The 21,601-nt window shown below is 45.2% G+C and overlaps 1 protein-coding gene across 12 annotated transcripts in view; it reads right to left on the minus strand.

Annotated features, from left to right (window-relative positions):
* The window catches only part of IQSEC1 (IQ motif and Sec7 domain ArfGEF 1), a 282,649-nt gene that overhangs the window by 221,026 nt on the left and 40,022 nt on the right, over window positions 1–21,601 (minus strand). For 10 of the 12 annotated variants that reach the window (XM_072934947.1, XM_072934950.1, XM_072934945.1 and 7 more), the window contains one exon: window positions 4,165–4,194. The exons of the other annotated variants lie outside the window; for them this stretch is intronic. In XM_072934947.1, coding sequence (XP_072791048.1) covers window positions 4,165–4,194 — 30 coding nt within the window. The remainder of the gene's footprint in view (window positions 1–4,164; window positions 4,195–21,601) is intronic. 12 annotated transcript variants of the gene reach the window in all.

The raw sequence follows: 21,601 nt of genomic DNA on the forward strand, positions 1-21,601 counted from the left end.
TCCACACATTTCCTCCATCTATTACAGATGGGGAAAAAAAAAATCACAATTTTATTTTAGTTCAGCTGAATAACTTAGCTGATGTTTTCCCCATAATTGTACCTCAGCTGCCCTTTTTTCTTTCTTCTTAATTTTAAATTAAACTTCAGCCTTTTCATTCTTTCTGGGCCAATTTCATAGCTCCTCCTAGGACACCACACCTTTTTGGCAACAGCCTTGGCACCTCTCACTCAGGACCATGAAAGCCTCTCCTTTTATGCAGTTTTGTTAGAGCTGCCTTCATTTTGTACCTTGTTTCTCCTTTAAAAGCACACAACTAGGAAGGAGCAAGTGGAAAGAAACAAAAACCTAAAGGTGCTGTTTCTGGGCAGGTTTCAGAGGTTTGCTCACCAGAGCTGCTCCCTGAACCCCTCTGCAGCTCACACTGCTCAGATCTTCCCCTCTGGTGATTTTTAAACACACAAGGCCTGTGCAGAGGGAAAAGGAACCTCTGCTACTAAACCTTGAGACAATCCCTGCAAACTTTGACAGGATATACTGCACAGACATCTTCGTCGTGGCTGTCACCTCATACCACTAAATATCAAAATGCCTTGTAAAACAAATTGCATTTTCTCCTGGAAACATGTGAACAAAGACAGCTAATTAAAGCATCTCGTCACACTGACAGCTCCACATTGTGTGTGTGCATTACACCTCAGAATGCAAAGTGTTCAAAGCAATCTCCCCATTTTAACAGATTTAACAAATACCTCAGCTTGGAAACTATGTGGCATTCTCCAAAGGGAAACCAAAGGGAGTTTATTACAGTACAACTGTATTATAAGCAGAAAGAATTTTAAGGGTTTGTACAATAGGATAATTCATGACTTTTTGTCACAATGAGAAAGCCAAATTAAAGAAAGAAAGTCAAGCTGATTTTTGGTTGTTTTAATGTATTATTTGGAATCATATTGCTTTGCTGTGTAAGCCTTGTCTCTGCACAGATTCTGTGTTTTCTGCATTTCACAGCACTATAAAACATCTTGTGGATGCAATTTCCTCATTACAAGCAGCTATAAAGCTACTGAAAACAAATCCACCAGGGCAATATCCTTTGCAACTGAGCCACAGTGTAAAATTCCAGGGCATCACTTGTATTGGATATTCCAGTCCAGCATGAAAAACACCAGCTATTCCAGAGCAATCTCTGGGTCAGGAGCCTGATTACACTCACCCAGCTGGGAGAGACCAACATCTCTGGCTGCATCTCAGTTTATTTGGAGTGATCCTTTTATCCTCAGCGTCAATGGCTGTGATTCAACCAATCCTAACCAATACTTGCATTTACTGACCACAAACACAAGCCCTTCTAACTTCACTGCACCTGCTGTCTGCCCACTTAACACTGAGACAGGACATTTTATCCCTGCCTTCCATCCTGCTCGTGGCTCCTTGCACCCCTTGATTTCAAGGAACCATTTGGCTGGCCAGCATTTGGATCTGCTGCTATTTTGCTGATGCCTCTGTGAGCAGGAACAATGATCACTCCAGAGATGAAGCACTATTCCCCAGACTGCCCTGATCATTTCATTTGAGATAATTACATTTCATCTTCATCTGCCAGAAAAAAAAGGAAAAACAGTAGGAAGCAAATTAACCACAACATAAAGATGCTGCTCAAACATCAACAGAGCTTAGGGAGCTTTTGTCCAAGACAAGACCACAGCTGACCAGGATGTTGTGCAGGCAGAAACACAAAAGCACAGTGACACTTCACCTCAGAGAAAATGCAGTTTAAGAGGGAGAATAGAGAATTTACACTGATTGCCTGCTACTGCATCAATCTGGTTAAAATCAGGCTGCCAGAGAAGTCTTGGAGCTGTCTTGGAGCAGCTGAAGCTCACACTGAATAAAATAATTCATTCCCTGACAGCCTCAAACCGAGATGGCACCAGCACCCCAGGGCTCAGCCTGGCTGCCCCCAGGTCTCTGCAGGAGCCAGGGTGCAGATTGCCACCACCACAGCCCAGCCAGGTGAACATGTGGCACTGCAGGTCCCACAGGGGCACACGCCCGAGCAGACCCTTCCTCCCAGGTGGGAATGTGTCGGAATCTGTGGGTATTGATGATTCCAAGACTGTAGAAAGTCTCTGTCTTTCTGCCCCGCTGCCAAAGCAGAAGCCATAATTGGTCTGTGCTGTTTCAAGGTGGTTTATTCTGTTTATCTCTAACATGTTCTGCTGCCCTGCCGCAGCTCTGTCCTGCAGGGCAGCGTGTGGGGCTCTGCCCTCAGTGGGATGGTACAAACATTAAATACCAGAAACTACCTGTGCTGGATTTACAATAACGTGCCAATATCTGTCACCTACGTTGGACAGTGTGTCCCCAGCCTGAACCAACAGAAAAATGCCAACACCACAGTGAAACATGGAGGGCATGAAGGAGGAGAAAAAGGACAAGACACACCCAATTTCCTCCATCTTGTCCCATTTGGACCCCTCATCTGGAATCCTAAAATTTTACTTTTGCACCCGTGCCACACTTAATTATTACTCCTATCAAACACTCAGAGCTTGTAATTAATCCTGTAAGATTGAAAACTCTTTTCCATGGACAGAGATCACAGACAGTGTCTCTGGGGGCTCTGTCCAGGGGGGTTCCTGACCCCTGCCAGGGTCCCAGACCTGCCAGGGCAGCCAGAGGGAAGCCCTGGATTCCCACAGGAATGGCTCTGGCAAACACTTTCCACCAGTGCCTTGCCCTGTCAGTCCAACAACCCTGACTGAAACACCCCAGAGCATGAAGGTGCCTGGCAGAAGCCAGGGCTGGAGTTTGGTTTTCAGGGAGCACCAAACCAGAGCTTGCAGTTTTGCCTGGGCACTGCCTAAACCCCCAAAAACACTCTGCAGGAGAGGAGCTCCACACACACCTCCATGGGAGCAGCCAAACCCCACAGGAGGCTCAGGGACACACAGGAGTGATCACTGAGGCTGAAACATGCCCACACTGCTGGAAATCCACACACCAGGGGCATTGCTTCCAGTTTACAACAGCTGGCCAGCATTAGTCCTTCCACAGCCTGCCAGCACATTGGCAGCTCTGCTGGGAGCTAAAAACCCAAGTGTGGTGATGCCCACAGCTCATTGCTGTGCATGAGATTCCCACCTCACCCTGCCCAGCCTCAAGCTCAGGTCCACACCACACCGAGCCTGAATTATGCTGGAAGTCAAAAGCACCTCAGAGGATCTTTAATCCTTTCCTACAGACTTCTGTGTTTCTGCTATCTGACTGTTCTGCAGCTCACCTGTTCCTGGGGGTAGTCTGCACACCTGTGGGTTAGAACTCGATTTTAATTCTGCAAGGCCTGCAGGGAAGGTCCTGCCTTGGCTTTGGGGCTTTACAATAAATAAACACAACGCCTTAAGATGTAATGTCCTGACAGTCCCCAAAACACACTGCAGGGAATTGTGGTGAAGCTACAGTCAATAGCATGGACCTTATAATCACTGATCAATAGTCACACTGCTGGAGAGTCAAGGCATCTGCTTCATGGCAATGCTCTAATGAATATGGAACACTTCCAGATTCAAGGATGGAATTTGCAGATCTCAGTCATGTTGAGAGCACTTTTGTAAGCTCTACAAGCCTGACTCAGCCACGTGTGCAGAGAGGTAGGAACAAAAACCACCCCGAGTGTAAAACACCAAGTAAGCTGGAAATGAAGTATCAGACAATAACATTAAATTCTGCATGTTATCTGAAGCTTCCAAGTGTAAAATGAGCATTGTAACAATGAGTCAATGAAGGGTCTGCCTGTCAGGCGAAAAGAGGAGACTGCTAAGAAAGACAGAACAAGTCCATGGATGTCCCCTCAGCACAGATGCTGCCCCAAAACTGGCAGGCAGCTGGCACAGGGCAGCTGAGCAGGAACTTGGACTGGGGGCACCAGGAACCATAAATCTTTTGTAATGATCCAAACTAATCCCTTGCTCTCAAACCAAACTGGAGATGGAATCATTCAGTAACTTCTCCAAGGGAGAAAAACCTTTACCTCAAACACCAATGGCATGCTAAGCACAACCAGTAATGTCTACATTAAAAAGAAAAAAAATCTATTTCCATATAATGCTTTTAAATAAAGTATTTTCTTAGAACAAAGACATCAAGATGATGTACACATACCTGAGGCTTCTTGAGCTGTCACCTTCAGACCTGTAAAGTAATACACAAATACTTAGGACACAGTAATTTCCAGCATTTATCATTCAAAAGCCATGCACCTTCTTGTTGTGGTGTGTTTTGCTTTGAATCCATGTTTGCCCCCTGTTCTCCCTAATCCCCTTTCTTTCCCAGGTGCTAAATTTCCCAAGCCCTTCCCTAACCTCCTCCCTTCCAAGTTGTCAATCCTCCCTATCCCTGCCCCTTTCTCCAGAGAGTTCTGTGTCTGTCTTGTTGCCCTCCACACCCCATTTGTTATTTTGTATTATTCTCCCCCTCCCATTTTCCCTGATAGGCTCATAAGCTATTTGCCCACCTTATACTCCTCTCTTACCATATCCTCACTGGTTCACCTTCCTACACCCCTACTCCTGAGCTGCTCTATAAAAACTTCTGTTCACCGCCCCAGTCCTGTCTGGGAGCCCAGGAATAAATCCATCCTGTTCCACCCCAAGCCCCGTGCCATGGCTGTGTGTCCCTACTACACCTTCTCCCTTTGTACTTCAGCGGGTGTCTCTAGGGCTTGCTGTACTTCTCCTGCTAATAAGACATTTAGAAAAGAAACACATCTACTTAGGCTTCGAGGAAATCTATTAGATGTTAAAACCCAGTTAACAGCTTAAGTCAATAACTGCAATATTAAAACAGGTGACAGCCTCTGAATCCTCAATAAACATCTTCCTCAAACATGCACAGAGGTTTATTTTCCATCCTTACAAGCACGAAGCAACACTCTGACACTATTCTAGAAGCAGATTATTTTACACAGTTTAATTTTTGTCTTCATCTCTTCTTCACACTTTAACTGAAAAGGTCACAGGCAAATAGGTCTGGAATCCAACACTCAGCTTTATCAGACACTCAGAAAAGGCCAAGGTTGGCAAATAAAGGTAATTTTAAATCCTTAAAACCTCCCTCTCTTCTGAATTTCAGAAATGTCCAAAAAGGAGGGATAAGATGTAATAACTTACAGAGAGGCAGGTTAAAGGTGAGATACTTTCATCAATCAAACATGGAACAAAGCCTCTCCTCTTTCCCCAATATTTTTAAGCAAAGAAACGTAATTCAGGATTATTCCCACTGAAAAGGATTTCATCTCCAAGGAGAAATGGGAACATAATACTCAAATTTCAAACAAAACCAAACAAAAATCCAGAAGAAAACATAGAACCATTTGACCAATTCCTTTCCTCCCTCACTCCCAAAGCTGCCTCCCCAAAGACAAGGGAAGCTCTTTAAGAACTAAAGAACAGGTAAAAACCAGTTGTTTAATAGACACAACAACTTCAAAGCAGTTTTCTCAACACAGAAGTCCCATGAAGCTGAGCTCAGCCCTGCACTCCCAGGAGTAATGAAAAAATTAATGAATCCAGTGTTTAAGTGCCACCTTCCCACACTCAGCTCTCAGCAAATTCCATCTGGCAGAGCACACACCTTACGCTGGGAAAGATGTTCATGTAATTGCTTGTGCTTTCAAGTTCTCAAATACAGCAGACACCAATTAATGTCTTAATTTCTTTCCTTTCCCCTGGGCTGGAATAACAAACTAATCCAGCAGGGAGAAGTCTCCCAGTGCTCAAAGCACGGCAGTGTCACTGGAGTGGCAGCGGGCACCCCGAGCCGCCGTCCTGCCGCACATTTCTCCTCTCCCAGAGCCCGGGACTGTCTCCTGTGAGCTGAGGGTGATCTCCGGCTGATCCCCTCCCAGCCCTGCACAGCAAACGGCCAAGGGGGGCCCACCACCCCTTCTTTACTTCCAGCTTTCCCTGAAAAGCTGGGAAATTTCACAGCTGCTAAATGTGCATGTTCAAGGGTAAGATTTACTCGTGTAAATTCAGAAGAGCTGTTCAGAGCTGGTCCGTTTTGCTGCGGGAATGAGTAATTGATGAGCAGGATTAAATGAACACAGAGCTGAAAGAACCCACTGCTTGTAGTTTGAGACAAAGCATTCGATTTTCTTTAAGCATTCTTTGAAAGGCAGGGTTGGGGATCGATATTCAATGTTTCTGCTCACAGAGGAAGCATGTGCTGGGCTCTGGGTTAGTTTCTTTCCTTTTGATCTACAAAAAAGAAATGATACTGGCACTGCTGAGACAAGGAGAAAGGTGGAAAGGCTTCTGGCAGTATCCTGCGTTATTTATTCCAAGGTAGACCTTAAAGGGAAAAAAGAAAAAAAAGCCCACAATATATAGAATATCTTCTGTGCTGTAGTACTTGGAACAGATTCCATTTAGATATCTGAGTTGTATCACTGATGAGGTAAATGTCACGCAACGTTCTCCAAGATTTCTCCCCTCAGCGCTGGATGGTTTCCAGGTTTTCATTTTGAGTAGAACTAAATATTACAATATTGCACTCCTATTGAAGTACAAGTTTGTCTTCTTCTTGACCCCAGGAATTTCATTCTCAGTAGGAAATACAGTGAAACACATCCTTTTTGAGATTGTTATGGCCAAGAGAAGCAGAAATTATTTTCCTACCAGTAGTAATTACTATAATTTCATTGCAAGCAGAGGCCAGGAGGAACAGGCACCATCATAACAAACCTTGAACCAAAACCAAATGTAAAGAAAAACAAAAAAACACAGCGCATGAGGTTTAGTGAGGGCTGCAAACCAAAGTGACCATCAGAATCCTCAATGATTTTTAATTAAGTACTGCCATCACTGTCTATCAGTCCATATCCAAAACATGGATATTTCAGAAACCAGCTCCACTCATGCTGCCAAAAGGATTAATCCTTGTCACCACTATCCTCCCATAAAAACCCCATGCAGGAGAACAGCAAGCCAACTATCTTGGCTTCCAGTTGCTGACTTAGTTGGCAATTTTGCAATAAACCATCCTTGGATGGAAGTGTCAGCTCCTAAAATCTGGAAGCCATTTACAGGAATAACACATTTTCAAAGCAGACGTTGGGAAAAGCACAAGATGGAAAAGCCCTTCAGACTGGGAATGTAAGAGGTTCCAGGTCTCCTGTTCACTGAGGAGACAGCAGAACCTCAAAAACCCAGAAGCAGCAGCAGAATTCCTTCAGTGGCTTTTCCTCATCCCAAGGATTTCTGCTCATGCCTGCAGGAAATGTTCAATTCTCGTTATTCCCCCCAAGAGCCATAATAAACAAGCTGAAAGTCCTGTGGCATCTGATTTGTTGTTTAGACCTAAAGCTGCACTTAGAAGGGGAACAGCACAAAGTAAAGCTGCTTCCAAAGGCATCTCCAGGACCAGCTTTCCTCTTGCTCATTAAAGTAATCATTTTCCAAATTAAACACTGCTCAGAACCACCAAAGTGTATGATATGGACGGAGAAACACAACTATCCCTGCAACAATTCCTAGCTGAGCAGATGCTTATTTGGGCAGTGAGTTATGGCAATGTCCTGTAAAAGCATACAGCAAGTAATTGTAACAGTTTTGAAACTCTTATTTGTCTAGGATTTAAGTCTGGGGGTGCACAGTGTGGCACAAAACCAGCCAAACGCAGAAGCCAAACCTTTCTGTAAGAACCCACAAGTGGACAGGGCTTTAAATAGTTCACAGAGCCACCCCTGACACTCAGATCTTACCTCCTTGGAGCTGTCACTTCCATCAGAATAAAAAGAACTGGGGAAAAGCCAAGGTTCCTAACAGCATGTCAAACATCCACTGAATAATCAGACTCCATCTGAAATGCATCTTCCCACAAGCCACAAGCCCTGATGTTACTGTAGGAGACTCGGAGTACACAGGAACCACGTATTACAGAGCATTCTAATTCATTTTTTACAAAAGGAAAAGATTGAGCTGAACCTTTACACAGCAATACAAGGATCAATGCATTTGATTAAGCCTTGCTTTGAGCACAGAACGTGCCTCAAAACCAAAACTGCACCCGGCACAGGTTGTTCTTCTGTAGTGTATAAAATCCTCCAGCATCTGTAATGCAGAGGAACAGATTACCTTCAAGGGAGAGAGCTCCAGAGAGAATTCATTGATGGCTACAGAAATTATGCTCCTTGTATGAGGAGCAGGGAACCCTGCGAGGCTCCTGCAGGTGAATGTTCTGAACAGCATTTCAAACCCAGGCAGATGTTGCCAGGAAACCTCCAACCCCACCTGAAGGCTATTGGAGCTTTCTAGGATTTTTATTTGAGTCTGCTGGGTGTGAATGATGTTCCATGCCCCTGTGGGTCCCAGCAGATGTGCAAAGCTCTGCCAAGGAAAGCAATGCTCTCCTCTCAGGAGTCTGGGAAGAGCGGCCTCAGAACAGCACAGAGTCAGGCCGGAATAAAACCTCCCAGCTCAGACACAGTCCTGCCCTTACACCCCAGCTTAAAGGAGCTGGATCAGCACCAGAGCACTGCCAGCAATGTGTAAAGTGGAAGTTGAGTTGGAAGGGACTTTAAAGCCCATTTCCCCTGGGCAGGGACACCTCCCAGCAGACCAGGCTGCTCCAAGGCTGTCCCACACAGCCCACATCCCACAGACACGGCCAGGGGAGATTCTCCTGCCCAAGAACTGGTGTGGCCAGCAAGGCTCTGGGCATTAGGTGGAGTCAGAAGATTCTACTGGGCTGAAGACTTGAAAGAAGTGGTAAAAATCCTGGTAAGAACTGCACAGTCAGTAGCATTTTAACAAGGTGAGTTTCAGGATGAGAAAAACAATGAATTTCACCACTAATTAAGTCCCTTCACCACAGCCTCCCACAAAATTCCAACTATGCTATAGTGGTACCAACCTCACACTAAGGTCCTAGGACTTTCAGTAACTTCAAGACACAAAAAACCTGTATCTCTGATCATATTCCATGTTTTTAAACACTGGCTGGATGTCATGATGAATGTATCAAAAGCCTTCTGGTTCATTTGTCTCAATGTTCCACATACTTCAGCTCACTGGGCACCAGTCCACTGCTCCCACCCTCAAAAAACCCATAAATACATTCTGAGTGCAGAGAGCAGTTTAGATGTGATTTCCCACCACCAAGCTGAAAAATAAGTTTCCATCAAGCCCCAAACAGTGTAAGATTTAAAAGTCACATCAGCAATACATACAAGCTAAATTTGGGCTGCTACTTGGACCACGATCCTGTGGCAGCTCGAGCATGAAAGGACAGCACCTCCCACATGAAATGGCATCATGCAGACAGAGTTAATGTCAGCTAAACCTGTGAATCACCCGCTGCAAGATCCAAGGGCACTTATGTAAGAGGCACTTTCAGGCACCATTTCGAACAAAAGGCAGATGGGATGTGCCTGGCTCCTGCTGTGCGCTGCGGATAACCACCAGGTACTGCTGGAAGTGCTTCCCCCAAAACCAGACAATTCCCAGGTGTGGCCCCAGGAGCACCCACACAGGGCAAGGAGCCCTGCAGGGCTGTGGCGGAGGGTGTGCTGTGAGCTCTGTATTACAGCACAACACAAGACTGACGGCTTAAAAAGAATCTCCTTGCTAAATTGACTGGGTTTTAGATCTACAACCACCAATTAACCATGTTCAATGAGACAGCACAGTATTTCACCCAGAACATCATTAATCACATTCTTTTTGTCCTTATTTTCTCCAGCTCCCATTAAAGAAAAAGACTTTTAGCCATCTTAAGTGACAGTTAATATTGCAGATGCCCCTTTTTACCACAGATTTACACTGTTCAGATTGTGTGCACTCCTATTTGTGCAGAGCACCTCCAGGCTCAGCAGAATCCCCCCATCCCTGCTCTGGGAATGCATTGCTTGTGTGACAGTGATCACAAAAGCTCTTCAGTCCTTAGAAAGCTGTTTACATACAGATCATGGTGAGAAAATAGATTTTTTTTTTTTTTTTTTTTTTTTTACCCTTCAAAGTGAATTCTAACTGTGAGCCTGGACAGGAACATTGAGAAGAGCCACTTCCACAGATCCCATTTCTGTTGTGTCAAGCCCCATCAGACGCATCTCAGCCCACGAGAGGCAGACACTTATCTCCCACACGTAACTCACTGTATTCTCCACTGCAGCCTGGCCATCTGGACACAATCCTGAGCTCTGGGGAGCCCTGCCTGAGCGGGGAGGTTGGCCTGGATGACCTCCAGTGCTCCCTTCCAACTTCAGCCATCCTGTGATCCTATGATAAATACCATGGAAACGCTGCTCCTGGCATATGGTCTCCATAATAAGCTCGTTATATCCATTCCTGGACTGCTTACAGCAACTACTGTCCAAGAAATGTCCCTTCCAAACTCTCAGGGATCTCTGAGGAGGGGTTTGCAGCAGCCCAGCCTGCTGTCCCTGCCCAGCCACCGCTCTGTGCCATATGCTGCGAGCTGGCTCGTGGAACGCAGCCCTCCCCACCTCCCAGCACAGGTTTGGGTAACCTGGGCTGTCTCGATGCCTGGCTGTAGTTTGGAGGAGCAGGCAGGCTGCAAAGCAGGCAGCCTGTGCTTCTGTTGAGGTTGTTGGGACCATCTGTGTGCTCAGCAGGAGCGGAGCAGCCTCCCCCAGCAGGGCACCCCGGCAGTGCTGGTCCAGCAACACCCAGGCAGCCCAGGACAGCCACACACACTGCTGAGCCTGGCAAAGAGCATTCTGTGCCTGCCCAGGGGAATGCTGCCAGCCCCGTGGCCAGGGAAGGGATGGGGGCAGCCCTGCGGTGTGGGAATCCAGAGCTTCCCTCTGGCAGGTCTGGGACCCTGGCAGGGGTCAGGAACCCCCCTGGACAGAGCCCCCAGAGACACTGTCTGTGGTCTCTGTCCATGGAAAAGAGTTTTCAATCTTACAGGATGAATTACCAGCTCTGAGGGTTTGATATGAGTAATAATTAAGTGTGGCACGGGTGAAAAAGTAAAATTTTAGGATTCTAGATTAGGGGTCCAAATGGGACAAGATGGAGGAAATTGGGTGTGTCTTGTCCTTTTTCTCCTTCTTCATGCCCTCCATGTTTCACTGTGGTGTTGGCATTTTTCTGTTGGTTTAGGCTGGGGACACACTGTCCAACGTAGGTGACAGATATTGGCACGTTATTGTAAATCCAGCACAGGTAGTTTGTGGTATTTAATGTTTGTACCATCCCACTGAGGGCAGAGCCCCACACGCTGCCCTGCAGGACAGAGCTGCGGCAGGGCAGCAGAACATGTTAGAGATAAACAGAATAAACAACCTTGAAACAGCACAGACCAATTATGGCTTCTGCTTTGGCAGCGGGGCTGACAGACAGAGACTTTCTACAATCTCAGAATCATCAATACCACAGATTCCGACACTGGGGCAGCCCGAAGCTGCCGTGCTCTAAACACAGACAAGCTGAGACGCATTTTGGTTCAGCCCTGAGTGTTTGGTGTCACCTCTGGAAGGTGGAGCAGAGCCAACAGCTGCTCTGCCTCGTGCCCTCCGAGGGGCCTGGCACATGTCACAGCCCTGTCACCGATTCTGGCCACTTCTGCCCTGCTCTGTCCTCACCACAATCCCTCCATGTGCTCTGAGATGCACAGAAAATGGGATTGTGACCAGTGGGACTCCATGGGATGGAGACCCAGCCAGCAGAACACAGAGGAAGCTTTGCTCCCCCTTCCCCTCGTGCAGCAGATGGGAGATTGGGGCGTGGAGGGGCTGGGGAAGTGAGGGGCTCCAGGATAACCCATCCCTGCAGCCTCTCAGCAGCTCTGGTCTCACAAGATGAAGCCATGAGGCTGCACAGAGCAGCCAACTGATGATCTAAGAGCCCTGCCAAAGGGCCATATGGCAGGGAAGAAAATATTTCGCTTCGACAAGTGAGGGGTGATCTTAAAGTCAGCACCAGAATAAAGACTTCAATCTCAAGTGGTAAAATATGAAAAAAAAAAATATCCTTGGTTTATGAGCTCTCAAAACTGTTTTACCTTTTTTCCTTGCTCCCCCTCCCCTTCAATTGTTTATAATTTGCAACAGCTTTTAAGAAAAAAAAACAAACAAACAAAAACAAACAAAAAAAACAAAACCAGAAAACTGAAAGGCTGCCTCCATTCTGTTTGAAAAACACCTCATTCTTAGTACATTTATCATTCTACAAGTGAGTCAATTCCTTATTTTCCCCTGAAGCCGAAACTTTCCAATCCAGTTATTTCTGCACCTTTGACCTGCAGCCTTGTCCGTCCCTACCCCAGCTCAGGGAAGAGCAACTTCACAACCAAAATTCCTTTAAATATGCCTTTCCAGCTCAGTTCATTAACTGAGGTGTGGAGGTGAGGCTTTGTAAGAGCTGAGGGAGAGAACTGCAGTTTAACCCCAGAAGTACTGAAGAGCTGCACAGGAAATTTTTCATATCTAACTGTACATCAGAAACCTCTCCCCCAACATTCCTGACACTATCCATTTTCTGCAGAAGGACAAGGCAGTATTAAGCAGCATTAGCCTGTGGCAATCACCTGTACTGAATGTGGAATATTGAATACAGAAGGCATTACTTCAGCTCAAATTAAGGGTGAGCAGAAGTGGAAAGACACAGGACAGGATTATTTCAGACCTCTTCCCATTTCCAGGTAAGGCCTTACAAAGAAAGAAAAATCACTCTAAAACTGGGGTTTAAACAAGCAACTCATCCTTTTATCTTACATTCAGAAAAAGCGAGGCTTTCAACAATCATGGCTCCAATTATGGTCCCTTTCAGAGATCCTTCCTGCCTCCAACAGCAGCTAAATGGTTCTCAGACTATGAAGAGACTCACAGCAGAATATTTTATCATCAATTCAGCCTCTCAACATGCAATCATCAGCCATAAACATTTAGAAAATTATCGAATCAAGTTTCATCTTTTGCTTGTATCGAGTATTTCTATGTTCCATAATAAAATCCTCTGCCTGCAGAGCAATGTTGTCAAAATGTACTTTGGATAGACGCAGGATCAGAGAGTTAAAGGCCAAGAGCCTTCAATAAGAATGAGATATTTTCTGTACATTAAATTTATGTCCTTAATCCTCAGGCTTTGGAGACCATTACAGCTCACCCCTTTTTTTTCATACAAGACAAGATCTATGCTTATTCCACGAGGAGAAAGAACAAACAGTGACACTGGTGGGGACAACTGCCATCAGCCCTCCACTCCAGGAATTCGTTCACTGACCCAACAATAATTACAAAACCCAGCCCTGGAAACCTCCCTACACAATTTAACTGAGGCACTTTATGGATGACATTTTCGGGGTAAACTACACCCAAGTCCTATTTCCAGGGGCACCTGCTCGTTAAATTCCACACGCAGATTTTGAGAAGTCAGAGTGCTTTACCATTAGAAAGGCAAAGATGTTTTCTAGAAAAAATTGATGGTGCTTCTAAAGAACAAACTAAATTGAACGTGAAGATGTGAGAAAAGTACTAAAGCCTCAACGAACTCACCCTCTGGATTAACCTCACTGCTCGGGATGGTGCCAGACATGGAGAGAACCTGAAACATTTGGAGTCATAAACCTGTCCTCAGTGGATTTGCTGTGACCTGCACTGGGAAGAGCCCAATCACCACTCAGGACAGGAGCTGCTGGACTCCACAGATCATTTCTGGTACATCACAGAACCCCAGAATGGTTTGGGTAAGAGGATTTTAAATCCCATCCAGTACCACCCCTGCCATGGCAGGGACACCTTCCACAGTCCCAGGCTGCTCCAAGCCCTGCCCAACCTGGCCTTGGGCATTGCCAGGGATCCAGGGGCAGCCACAGCTGCTCTGGGCACCTGTGCCAGGGCCTGCCCACCCTCACAGGGAGGAATTTCTTCCTAAAGGATATTTAAGACCAATCACGTTGATGACTGCGTTCATCTGCCCCTGAAGCCAACCTGAGCCCCTTGGGAATTCCAAATGCCACAGGAGTTCTGCTGCCTTTGCTGTAACTTTTTCCTCATAACTAAGACTAAATTAGAAAACCTGAAAAGATTAAGACAAAACCAAGTGTGTATTCTACTGCTATAACTCACCAGACAGACTGCATAAAGAATGGGATTTAAGTCTTCAACTTGTTTTATTTCAACTCTCAGTTAAATCTGTAGAAACACTGTAATTTGTAACTATTAAGTCTGCATGCAGAAGCTACAAAAACACCCAGACAATCCCATAGTCAGGATTCTTGGCTTCTCTCTGGATGCCTGGAGGCCTCAGTTTCAATTATAATGGCTGTACTTACAGCTAATGGTTTTCTCGTTATTAGTCAGCTTCCATCTGTCCCACAACCTGCAGTGGTTACTGGCACAGCCATCCCCATAGAAAATGTCCTTCCTTTGAGAATCTGGAGGTTACAGGTTTTTGAAATTATGTTGGCACTGATTGGAGCACCACAGCTCATTCATCCATTGCTAAAAAATGCCTCAGAAGGGTTTTGGAGGGGGTTTTTCATTTGCTTTGTTTGATTTTTGGGATTTGTGAGGTTTTTTGATTAGTTTTTTAGGGGGTTGAGTAGAGAGAGGCAGTGTTTAACATGATTTGTGGGGTGGCTTTTCTCCTTCCTTAAAATCAGTCCCCAAACACAAACTTCAGTACCATTCAAACCTTCAGGGAGAGTTTTAACCACTAATCCATTCAGCTTTTAGAAGCTTTACTTCAAATACCTTCTTTATCCCCATAAGTGTTACTCAAACACTCCCTGAGAGATTCCTGCACTATCACCTCTACCTGGTTTTCCCTCAATTCACAGTTTAGTATTTTCAATTGCCTCTTGACATTGCCACATCTTATTTTTGTGTCCTTTAGGTCAAAGCATTCTCCAGGCAGCTCACACTGACCTGGATACCACCAATGAGTCTTCAAAGATTTTGCTGTTGAATGAGAGCTTTTGGTGTTTTACTGTTTGGCTTTTTTTAATTCTCAGAGCAAAAAAATAAATGTTGTGTCACTGTTCACAGTAATATATTTCACTCTTGCTCTTCAGTGGCATAACCACCTTAAGTGAAATCAGATCCTGCCCATCTCCATTGGCCCCTAGCAAGAAAACATTCACAGTTCTGTGCCTCTGAGGTGAGTTCTTGTTACAGAATGTCTGAGAGAGAAAGGGCATAATTTATGTCTGGAGTGAGAATTGAGGTAGCCCCTCAGATAGGCCCTGATAAGTGGCCTTGGTGGGTCTGGAAGCCTTTGATGCAGTGAGAATTCAGTTGTGGCGCAGTTAGAAGTTATGTTAAGGTAACTACAAAGAAATGGAGTTATCTGAGTGTGAATTAGGGTAGAGCTGCAGTGTGCAAAGCCTGACCACCTTAAGGCAAAGGTAAACAATGTTAGCTTGCCAATCAGAGTGCCTTTGTAAACTGTAAACTATATGGAAGTGTATATAAACTGCCATCTTCTCACTAGTAAAGGGGAGAACGTTGCATTAATCATATTGGTTGGATGTGCGTTCTGTCCTGTCCAGTTTTCCCGATTTATGAGAGCCCTGGCTTGGAGTTCTCTCTGCTCAAAACCACTTCATAACCTTTTACACTCTTCCTATTTAATAAAAAAAAAAAGCAAAACACCAGGTTCCCCCGGATGGCTGCTCCATCCCTGGCAGTGCCCAAGGCAGGGCTGGAGCAGCCTGGGACAGTGGGAGGCATCCCTGCCATGGCAGGGGTGGCACTGGGTGGGATTTAGGATCCTTCCACCCCAGACCAGTCTGGGATTCTGTGGTTTCATGAGGAATTCTCTCATCAAGCTGATCCCCTGCATTTTGGCCCATCTGCTCCACCACAGTTACAAGAAGCAGCTGAGAGCATCCAAGGCATGGTTCCCCCTGAGAGAGGGGCTTGCAGCTCTGTCTGCTCCCTGGCAGGGCTGACAGGGAACACGGGCTCCGCTCTCAGCTGGGCCAGGAGCTCCTCCGCACATCCGAGAGGAATGATGGATTTGTCCGTACAAACAAACTGTACGTTGGCTGATAAATGAAATTGGACATTGAAAGATGAAAGGAACAATGGGGAAAAACCCTAAATTCCGTAAGAGTTAAAAATTAAAAGGGAGGGTTGTACATTAGAGGGAAATCTCGGGGATCAGGCATATCGGGAAGTCTGAACCTCTCAAGTGCCTCAGGCAATGGGGAAAGAGAAAAGAGAAATGTGGCTGGGAAATTGGGATAAAAAGGAGGCTGCGTCCTCCAAAAATCAGAGAGACCCCAGGGGAATGCCCCATGGCTTCTCTCTTTATTCGAATAAAGTAAAAGGACTCCTCTGTCTCCTTTTCGGACATAAACCTCTGATGTTTGGGGATTAATTTTCCTGACACATCCCTGAGAGAGAGAGGCACAGAAGCCCAGTGCCCACAGCAAGTCAGGCTATTTCCACAGCCTTCTCAGGATTATTTTTACTGCCAAGACATTTTGTCTCAGCATTTCCCTTTCTTACAAGCAGCATTTGTTCACTCCAGAGCTCTGCAAACCCCAGTATCTCACAACTGGAGATACCACGGCTGATGTCATTCATCCTCCTCCTTATCTTCCTTCACCTTCCCCTGTCCTTGAGCTGAAATAATGTGAAGCTTCTCACTGCTCCCCTGCCAGGAAGTCCTGGTGACCTCTGGAGCACTGCTGAACTTGTCCAAGTTCCCTTTGATTTATGGACATGCCCTCAGGGACTCAGGAGCCCTCTCTGCCCTGGAGCTCCAGCCCCAGGCATTACCAGTTCCCCTGCTGCCATTTTCAGTCTCCTTTTGCTCTGTGCTCTGCCCCTTTGGCACAGAACAGGGCCTGCTGCTCACACTGCCAACTCACACCTGTACTTCAGCAAGAGCCCACTGCCCTGAAAAAGGTTTCAATGGAAATAAAACAGGGTGGGAGGGAAAAAGCAGCTGTAGAACCAACCTCAGCCACCTACCAGCACACTTCAGCCAGGCTCCAAGGGAGTACTCAGCTGGCTTTGTGCCTTCTGTTCAAAACAACACAATGTGGGTTTATTTGGCTGTTGTCAAAGAAGTCTATAAACAAATGAACTTATTTTTAGCTGTGCTTGAGCTGCCAGTGAAATTTAAACAACACCCAATGAGTGGTACTGGCACAAGCAAATGAAATATGATAACATTTATCTGGCACTCAATGCATTAAATTGCTTAAGCAGCTTTGCCTTCTCAGGGGTCAGCTCTTAGCATGTGTAAGAAATGTAATACCTTCAACTCTGTAGACCAACACAACACTGAAGTTTGTATTCAGTAGGTGCAGAGCTGGGGGAAGAGCATCCTCTTGGATGCTCATCCATCAACAGCCCCATTTTATAGTACTCTGACATTACAAGAGCAGTAACATTCCACTCATGGAAACAGCTGAGCTCAGAGATCAAACATGGATGATATTCCAGAGGCTTCTTTACATAGATATTGAAATTTAAGATTCCTTTCCTTTTACAATAAATCAATGGTCCCCATCTGAGCAGTCACTTCAGTTTGTGAAGCGATTTTGATGAATCATTGCTACATGGATCACTGAATTCCCAGACAAATCTCTCTGGATAATGACTCCAGAACCCCAGCCTGGACCTTGCAAACCCTGGCAGTGCATCCCTGCTGACCAGAGACCCAAGACAGCAGAGCTGCAGGACAAGCATACCTCTGTGCTTGCAAGCTGGACGAAGTTTGTGCTGCACAAACTGCCCAGAGACGCCTCTGCAGCTCCAGGTGTGCTCCATGCAGCTCCTCCAGGACCATTCCTTCCCTGTGGGAATCCAGGGCTTCCCTCTGGCTGCCCTGGCTGCCCTGGGACCCTGGCAGGGGTCAGGAACCCCCCTGGACAGAGCCCCCAGAGACACTGTCTGTGATCTCTGTCCATGGAAAAGAGTTTTCAATCTTACAGGATGAATTACAAGCTTTGAGTGTTTGATATAAGTAATAATTAAGTGTGACACGGGTGCAAAGGTAAAATTTTAGGATTCTAGATTAGGGGTTCAGAGGGGACAAGATGGAGGAATTGGGTGTGTCTTGTCCTTTTTCTCCTTCTTCATGCCCTCCATGTTTCACTGTGGTGTTGGCATTTTTCTGTTGGTTCAGGCTGGGGACACACTGTCCAACGTAGGTGACAGATATTGGCCCGTTATTGTAAATCCAGCACAGGTAGTTTGTGGTATTTAATGTTTGTACCATCCCACTGAGGGCAGAGCCCCACACGCTGCCCTGCAGGACAGAGCTGCGGCAGGGCAGCAGAACATGTTAGAGATAAACAGAATAAACAACCTTGAAACCAGCACAGACCAATTATGGCTTCTGCTTTGGCAGCGGGGCTGAAAGACAGAGACTTTCTGCAATCCTGGAATCATCAATAGCACAGATTCCGACACTTCCCCAGGTGAGCAGCAGCTCCTCAGGGCTGGCAGCCACCAGGCAGCGCCCAGGCAAGGGCAGCAAACCCCTGTGCAGGGGTGGCAGGGGACAGCAGATTTCTGTGTGCTGGGAGCCTGTCCTGCCCTTTGTAAGGATGTAGAAGTTGGGCCACCATCAAGAGCTGTGATTCCTACACAAAACCAGCAATTTTTACTTAAACCTCACTGGTGCTCTTGCTCATGACAGCAGCAAGGACACGGCAACATCAGCACAGAATGTGCCAGTTCTGCTGAAAGCACTTGGCCTTTCCTGGGGCAAGAGAAGCTTTTTCTGCTGCATCCTCATTGTTACAATTATTTGAGCTGCACTGAGGAGTTAGGAACCTGCCCATTACTGGTGGCTTGGAGTTTTTTAACCTGAAACAGAGATATTTGGGATATTACACATGGAAATTTCTATATTGGAAGCATTGAATCTGTCCATCTTGACAATTCTTGACAGTCAGTGGAAGGTTAAAAGGCAGTTACTGGATTAAATTAGTCCCTGTTTTAGGTGCTAAGAGAATAAAGATTGGCTGTAAATTGAATAAACTGACACCATTACAGGCCATACCCAGTTTTAGGCAATTCAGACTAAGACAAAGAGGAGACTCCACTAAAAATTTTATGAAGTAATATGGTATAAAATGTTCACAGTGGGAAGATTTGTTTCCACTTTTCTACTCACAGCTAAACATTCTAACACAGGTTGATTTTATAATTTCACTGAATGTAACTCTAAGCTGGCAAAATTACACTGACATCACTACTAACTGCTGGAGGAAATTACACAAATGCTGAAGCACTGTAGTAATTTTATCCCAATTTCTCAAACGATGACAGCAACTTGAAAAACCAAGAAAAACAGCAGAAAGCTTCACTTGACCGAGCATCAAGGTAAGGTCTCACCACAGAAAAATCTGTTCCATTGTCCAGGTCAGGTTTGGCAGCAGGTACCCCCAGTTCAGTCTCTGGGAGAAGAGACCAGCAAGTATTCACTAAAACTGGGGTTTTTAAATGGACTAATGGAGCCTTGGAAGTGGTTCCCGAGCCTGGCTTATGTTCAGTGACTCCAAATCTGTACAGAGATGAGAACATTCCAACAGAAGCTCATGGAAAAAAAACTGGTGAATTATCAAATATGACCCAATGACTGAATGTGGGAAACAGTAAAGGTGAGAAGACTTCCAGAAAGCTGTAAAAGCAGCCTCAGAAAGAACAGAAAACTTAGAACTAGCTACAGCTGCAAAGTCTGAGAGTAGAAAAGCTACAATAGTACAGCAAGCAAGGACATGAAACAATAGTTTGAGTTTTAGGCTTGGCTAAGATGGACCTTGAGACTGCAGAAAAATATGCTTAGCATGATAGGAGAAGATTTTAAGCTTAATAAGGGAGTATTGTGTATTGTAAATAGAAATAAAACTACCAACACAATTTCAGTAGAGATATTCCATTCCTTAACACCCCCTTTACAAAGTTTTAGCACTTTAAAAGCAATTCCAAGTTATTCCAACTCCAATTCAGTTCCAACAATCTCACTACTTTCTTCACCTGCTTCCAATACTTGTTCCAAGTGTTTACAGCAAATGGAAAAGCTGTGCTGGGCTCCTGTAAACAACTGAAAAAGCAGGATGCACTCTTTTTGTCACTTCCACAGAATGGGAATGGCACAGTTTGAGAGCTTGTTTTCCACGTTCTTTATGAAAAGCACCTTGTCACACACACCTACAATGTTATTAAGTGGGATGATTTCATTCTTGACATTTGAAGTTAAAAATTAAGCTTGTAAAATACTTGAAACACTTTGTTTGTGCCTTGTAAGTTAATTCAGAGCTGCAGGTGATGGCTGAGGATGTGTGGGGAGATGAGTGCACTGCTTTCACATCCTCTAAGTAGGATCATTCATAGGCAAACAGCTCCCTGAAATTCCCACAGCCCATTAGAGACAAGGCATAATTTCCTTATCAAGGTTAGAACACGTCATTACACTGATGTTTGTTGATCGTTTCTGCTTTCATTTCAATGTGCACAAATGAATCCCCACACAGAGCAATGTTAAATTCTAACATATAATAGTGCTAAATTGCCTTTACCCTGAAGAGAAAGCAGCAAAGGGACTGCATTAATCACTGTTTGTCAGGTAGTCAATAATACTATAGAATTCATTTTAAGGAAAGAGACAGGATATTCTATTAAGTGTTGATCTTAAATTTCCAGTATTTAAAGGCTCATTTTTTGCATCTGTGCAAACAATAATCTGAACAAATGCGTACCTAGCCAGTGATTTTAATCCCTCCCAATGCTTTCCTGTATTTATCATCTATCTGCTGTTCAAGTGCCACATTAAAACCTCTACAGAGGGCTTAGAGGAAAAGGAAATCACAAAAAGAACATTGTAGAGGCAGCAGGGCCTGCAGGTTTCCCTGTGGCTACAAATCCAAAGCCTTGCCAGGACTTCAGGGGGGCGTGGAAGGGGTTAAATCACACTTCTTTCTGCCTTTCTGATCTCCCAATTCTAAATAAAAACTCACAGATTCTCTTATTCTGCAAATGACTGAGCTTGAATATATTTTCTCTGTGGAATTCTCTGTGCAAGGTGGATGTTGTCAGGACAGAGCCAGGGCAAGCTGGATCCCAACTCAGGATCCCATCAGACTGCACAGACAACACAGGACAATTCAGGGACACTTTTCCAGCTGAGACACTTCCAAAAGATGCCAGACCCAGGATGTTTTGGTCCAGATGTTTCCAGAGACAGCTCAGTCAGTTGTGCTTTCCTGCAGCCACATCTGCAGGAGTGAAAAGCTTGAAGGAGAAACTTCATCACTTGGATACTGATGAACATTGAAGGTATTGGGGAGAGCTCAAATCATGGCATTAGGTAAAAGCATTAGTAAAGACCCTGCCACAGAAATCTGCCACTTAATAAGGGAAAGACTTTCAATAGCTAATGTACAGGAATTATGTAAGTTACACTGCCCTTGCTTCTCCATTCCCCAATGCAAAGGGTTTACTTTTAGCAGTTCATTGTAACCTACAGAGTACCTAAATTGTGTGTATAAGGTCAAAGGACAGCAAAAATCTGCATTATTCTACAAATTACAAAAATGACAGCCTCAACACTGTGGCAAATACCTTTTAAACTAATTTCTGCTCCTTTCTCATTCCATTCCCTTCTTC

This window comes from Taeniopygia guttata, chromosome 12, assembly GCF_048771995.1.
Source record: "Taeniopygia guttata chromosome 12, bTaeGut7.mat, whole genome shotgun sequence".
Taxonomy (NCBI): Eukaryota; Metazoa; Chordata; class Aves; order Passeriformes; family Estrildidae; genus Taeniopygia; species Taeniopygia guttata.